This window comes from Bombus impatiens, unplaced genomic scaffold (assembly GCF_000188095.3).
Source record: "Bombus impatiens unplaced genomic scaffold, BIMP_2.2 scf_0637, whole genome shotgun sequence".
NCBI lineage: Eukaryota > Metazoa > Arthropoda > Insecta > Hymenoptera > Apidae > Bombus > Bombus impatiens.
In genome coordinates, this window is record NT_177056.1 from 246,051 (window position 1) to 251,758 (window position 5,708).

Sequence of the window (5,708 nt, forward strand, 5' to 3'; positions counted from 1 at the left end):
CGACCGCCAATACCCTGTTTTCATTAGAGCCCCTCGTCAACAAGCATCCGTCTGAAACTTCCAACCGTCGAGAAACGATCCACCCTACCGCCTCGCGATTCCATCCCGTTCGTCAGAAGCCAAGCCTACGGGAGGATCCTGTTTCACCCTCGACTCGCTTTCGTCCTGTGGTTTGCCCGTTCACCAAAGCGTAGCTCTCGTTGGTTCATGGTGTCCTGGTAATTCCCGATGGGATCGATAGCTTGCGTGACAGTGGTCTGGGTGAATCCGATCGAACGAACCCCTTCTCCGTTACCGGCTTTGAAAAGGGGTTGAGAAAGGGGTGGATCGATCGGAAATAGGAAAAGATTCTCGTGGAACGGACAGCTTTGATTCTGTTCATTGGGAGTATGAGGATGGCTGTTAGGGGTTGATCGTGCACCTGTTAAGGGCTGTGTCGGTCGATAGGGTCGCTTTATTGGACGGTTCGAGTAGGATTCGGAATGTTTCGGGCGAATTTATCGGTTCACGAAGTGAGAGGGGTTGAGTTTCTTCGACTTTACGTTCATTTACATTCCGTTTACGTTCATTACGTTACGTTAATTCACCGCCACGTACCAACTTTACATTTTATTATATCGTTTTCTTACGTCGTATTTAGGCGACGTGCAAAATTTATCGAGATAAGGTTGTTCGCCGGCAAGTTGCAGCTATCTGTTTTAGCTGTACGAGTACCTTCGTTCGCCACTGTAATTAGCGCGTGTTGCTTTTTGATTTATAGAACCGATCGTTAGGTTTCTGATCGATCGATTCGCGCGATATTCGATGCGAAGTAGACGGATATACTTTGCTCGTGGGGGACAAAATGGCCGTGAGCCAAGGTTTTCGGTCGTTCTTCTCTTCCTTCCACTGTTACCCTGATCGTTTCTGATTCGATCGGCTATCTTCGTACGTCTCCGTTCGTTCCTCACCGTTGGTGGGGCTAATTTTATTCCACTCGATCGATCGTAGCGTACCGGAACAAGCGTGGAAATCACGTAAAAACGAGACATCGTGCGAGACGGACGAACGCGTTCAATTCCACGCAGTTCAGCGATATGCACCTTTTATGCTACCTCGATAGCTTGCAACTTTTACGTACATAACGTCGCGTCAACTGGCACCTATGTAGTTATCGGCGAAGACAACGTGACGAGAGAGGGAGAGAGAAAAATTAAATAACCGTTTGTTTCCTGAAAGTATTAGGCGAGATTATTTCGCCAAGATGCAAATTTCGGCAAGATTAGTCGGCTCTTAGTCATTCGCATAGAAAACGGGTAAAAATCGGCAGTCTAACGATTACAACTTTTCGACTTACCAGTGATCCTTCCAAGTTTATGATCGTATGTCTGCCTTAAAGTATATCCGATATAGCCGCAAGTATGCGCGCCAAGACTGTGCCCTATGCAGTGTATCCTCGTGGAATCCACTCGTCCAACTTCGATCAACTGATAAGCCAAACGAGCCGTCATCGCACCTACCAATCTTGTGTTGGCCACAGCTTGCGTGTATGGTGGACCCGCTCCACCGATCCAATTCACGATCACCACGTTGCTGTCTTCCTTGGTTAATAATTCCTCCATCGTTCTCTGTAGAAAAATTGATCGTAACTCGAATCTCGTTTGAAGACGCGGCATTTTTTCGCCATGGAAATCGTCGGTTGTTCGATGAATGGCTTAAAGCCGTAGAAAGCAACGGCGAATGCTTCGATCGAACAACATACGATATTATCTTTTCGAATAAACTTCGAGTTTCAAACTGAAAAATTTGGATTGTTCGTTTGTACAACAAATACATGGAGATATCGATAGACTCGCTAGAACTTGAAACGAGGAAAACCTATTTGATCAAGTACTTACCAAAACCCACGTTTTGTCGCCGTTGTCGAGAAAGCCATGAACGATCAAATAAAGGTTCTTATCGTTTCTAAGGGGCGCCCCGCGAATAGTTTCGTATTTATCGATTTTGAGCTCGCGTGGTTGTGCCTTATTATCTCGAGTGTAAAGCATGTAACGTGGATTTATGCTGTCCGGGCGAGCCGGAAACGTGGAGACTGGTCTGTTCTCTCCGGACCATGGCGAACCGATGTAGAAGCAGCCGTACGGATCGAAACATCGCCACATGTACCATTCTATCGAGAAACAAAGGAAACGGATACAAGGAAAAGCCTCCGAAACGCGTCGATTCTTTAACCTTAACAACTATATATATATATATAAGATTCTTAATAATAATAATAAAAAAAAAAGCAAAGCACGAAGAAATCGTTGTTTGGTACGCGTGATTTTTCTTCTCAATTTTATCTCTAACGCTTTCTTAAGACGCTACGAAATCTTTTTTGCCGCTAAAATTAGAGTAAAATTGGAGTATCGAAACTAAAGGATCGCGGCGGAGATAACACGTAAGTATTTGCACGTGCGTGTACGGAAGTGACGTTTAACATCGGTAACGATCAAATATCGGACGAAATCGTACGAAATTTATGGAAAGTCGAGCGATCCATCGAGTTTGAAATCGATTCTTATCAAAGATCGAAAAGTCAAATTTCCCGTTCCTTTATCTACTAGAAACATGGCCGTGACTATTTTAAATATCTGTCCATCCAACACAAGATGACGTCATTTACAATAGATCAATGTTTTAGCAACATCGTCAAAGGTTATCTCCGAGTGTTAACTCGTTATCTGTGCGCGCTATCAGTTCCTCGAAGGCTTCGCCACTGTTTTGTCTTCGAACTGGATTAACGATTAGCGTGTATGCATACGTATACAGTGTGCACAGCGCATACAGTCGCGACAATAGGCACGTCACTTTCGATCGAAAGTATGTTCGATTACGTTGGAATATTTTTATTACAATATCCGGTAACTCGTATCGATTCCCAGTGACGATTGATATTTTTAGAAAATTGTCGCTCCTACTATAAATTCTCTCGCCTCGATAACGATACCGCGCCGCCACGACATCCAAAGTCTCTCGCGTTTTTATCGCGATTTGCGCGAAATTGGAAAATTTCCTCGTTTACCTGAAATTATTTTATTATTTTATTATTTTATTATTTCAGGTAGTCTAAAAAGTCTATTTCACGAATCGGCGAATCACAAAATCCTAATTTTTGTCATTCTTCGAACAACTTTCTTCGTACTTAGCCTTTTAAAGTTTCGATGTTAAAACAACGTTGAAACGATATTAGTAAAGTTAGCAAAGACGAGTTAAAAGACGAATTTCACACGTATGTCGATGTTCTAGAAAATTAGCTACATCGTAGAAAGATAATTGCCAAGGCAGAAAGAACGAACAGAAATTCGTAATAATCTTAGAGGCAACGATAAAAATAGAAAGCGATTGGGAAAGTTAACAGATCAAGACGTCGATTTAGATTGTTATTTTGTTGCAAGTTTACGTCTGCTATGAGTAATTATATCGCGTTCTGGATATCTACTGACGCAAAAGATCCAGACAAATCACGTGACGAGACATATTAATGCGAGGGATGATAATTTCGACGAGTTTCATCTTCGCGAGAATTATTTACCGTTTTTAGAGATGAGCTCATTATCGTCGAGATTTCGCAAACCGACACTTCCCTTTTTCAAAATAATACAAAACTCGACGTTAATAAAGAAAAGTTCCAATGTACTCACGATCGTCAAAATCAAATTGGTTTTCTCGTTCTTCCGGTGATAACGTGGTCGTCGTTACGTTCGTGTTGTCGATAATGTTCTCACCAAGCTCGGAACCCACTTTTTCAGGTAACGTGGCGATCATGTTGGCGGTGTACGCGAGTAGCATCATCGTCCCGTTCACGAACGACATTTTGTACAGTCACGCAACTCTACATAACAATAAACTCGAGCACACAATTTAAATCACTGCCTATCTACGAGCAATGTTACCTATCGATGCTTAATGCGACTTCGAGTTCCAACACTTTGCCGCACAGTCACCAGACATTTTTCCAAACGTATTCTTCCTCTTCTTTCTTCATGTTACCAGATATTTACAACGATTCCAATGTCTCGCGATCGTGTTCCGATTCTACTTGAGAAAGATCGTCGAATCGCACTGCACAAACTTAAAAATTCGTAAATCCATGCGTCAAACTCGAAACGAACGAAGCGAAGTTGGCGAAATTCTAAACACGATCCTTTGAAAATTTTGTCATTGAACAAAGTCTCTCTTCTAGAACTAAGGAACTCCCGTTCCGGCGTATCCGATCTTCCCAGCTGATACGTACGATTGTTCGTTACACGTATTATATGTATCAAATGTATATAGAATTGCGTGCCAGCAATGGTATTCGATGAAAAATCGATTGACGCAAAATGCCGATAGGTGGCCGTCGGCCGGAAACGATAATTTATTAAAAAATAAAATTTCCTGCGCGTCGATATCGAAGTCTCTCGATACAAATTGTTCTTGCATTAATTAACGATGCTTTCGTTCGATATTTGATTTATGATTCTAATCAAACGTGACCTTGATCTTCTTAGGCAAACTCGCTCCAATCGAGTTCATCAACGTCACTGATTTTTTCCAGTACCGATCTTCTGTATCGTACATGCAGTATTGCCGATTTCTTGGAAAATGTCGACGACGTTCTCTGAAAACAGTTGCCAATTTGTTATTTCGCCAAGCATGGATAAATAGATATTACCGCTGTGTAACAACTTCGATCCTTAGAAACAGGAACGTTCGCTTTTTCTCGGTATGAAACGTTTACCGTTTATTTGCCAAATCGTATCTTTTGCGAAACTGTAATGTGTATTCGCGGAATACGTCATAGATTAATAATGGCATAGTAATACTTTTAATAACGTAAGAATAACGATAATAGCGTAATATCGCTATTCCATAGAAGATAAGTTGACGTCACAAATATGAACAAAATTCAAATCGGATATTGCGATCGTTCAAATTTCTAAAGGAAACGAATTTTTACCTTAGAAGCAGTAAATACTTCCTCTTACCTTGAGAAATGTGGAAATCAGCGCAAGGCTCTCGATGAAGAATCGTTTAAGAATTTAGTTCAACGTCGAGAGTAACTAACTGGTCCGTTCGAGGGTACAAAGTCACGGACAATCGACTCGTGTGTAACGGAGGAACGAAGACGAGTTCGGCGTTCGAGCAGGCAACGCGCACTAATCACTAAAAATGTGTACAGCTCCGTTTTATCGCGCCCCACTCTCTCTCTCTCTCTCTCTCTCGATGTCTCGCCGATCTGCTCTCCTCGGTTAGCTCGATGACAAAGTCTTGGAGGGAGCTTCCTCGCGGAACCGGACAAGCCACTCTACTCTCTTAATCCGTTGCAAGAGGGTTGCTTTATTGTTCGTGGCTCGTGAATGTGTTTCCAGGAATTCAAAGTTTTGCGCAACGTTTTAGCAAAACCGTCCAAGATTATGATTTGACGCGTACATATTTGTACGTGCATGTACATTAACGTATTCCATAAATTACGAGGAGAAAATAATTAGCGTCGATAATTTATTCGTTATTTTTATTCGATACTCTCGATGGGAATAAATAACGATTTAAGTTCGTCGTCGTTCGGAAGGTTTTACGTAGACTTCCAGACGTACGTGACAGTTTGGCTGGTTTATGGATTGTAAACAAACGACTCTTTCTTCGCTGAGATGTTGTGGAAGAACACGCAGTCCGCTGAATCGCCCCCCTCTTCTATTTCGCGGCTA

At 42.2% G+C, this 5,708-nt stretch overlaps 2 protein-coding genes across 2 annotated transcripts in view; both read right to left on the reverse strand.

Moving 5' to 3' along the window:
• LOC100745181 (pancreatic lipase-related protein 2) overlaps positions 1 to 4,199 on the reverse strand; it is a 35,534-nt gene extending 31,335 nt beyond the window's left edge. The window contains exons 1-2 of the mRNA XM_024369727.2: positions 4,189 to 4,199; positions 89 to 91 (exon numbers count right to left, since the gene is read on the reverse strand). The gene's annotated coding sequence lies outside the window, so the exon portion shown is untranslated. The remainder of the gene's footprint in view (positions 1 to 88; positions 92 to 4,188) is intronic.
• Positions 1 to 5,471, reverse strand: part of LOC100741829 (pancreatic triacylglycerol lipase-like) — a 9,313-nt gene extending 3,842 nt beyond the window's left edge. Inside the window, exons 1-4 of the mRNA XM_033322441.1 lie at positions 4,989 to 5,471; positions 3,663 to 4,621; positions 1,878 to 2,149; positions 1,337 to 1,607 (exon numbers count right to left, since the gene is read on the reverse strand). Of these exons, the coding sequence (XP_033178332.1) occupies positions 1,337 to 1,607; positions 1,878 to 2,149; positions 3,663 to 3,834 (715 nt within the window). The 5' untranslated portion in view covers positions 3,835 to 4,621; positions 4,989 to 5,471. The remainder of the gene's footprint in view (positions 1 to 1,336; positions 1,608 to 1,877; positions 2,150 to 3,662; positions 4,622 to 4,988) is intronic.
• Between the last annotated feature and the right edge of the window lie 237 nt (positions 5,472 to 5,708).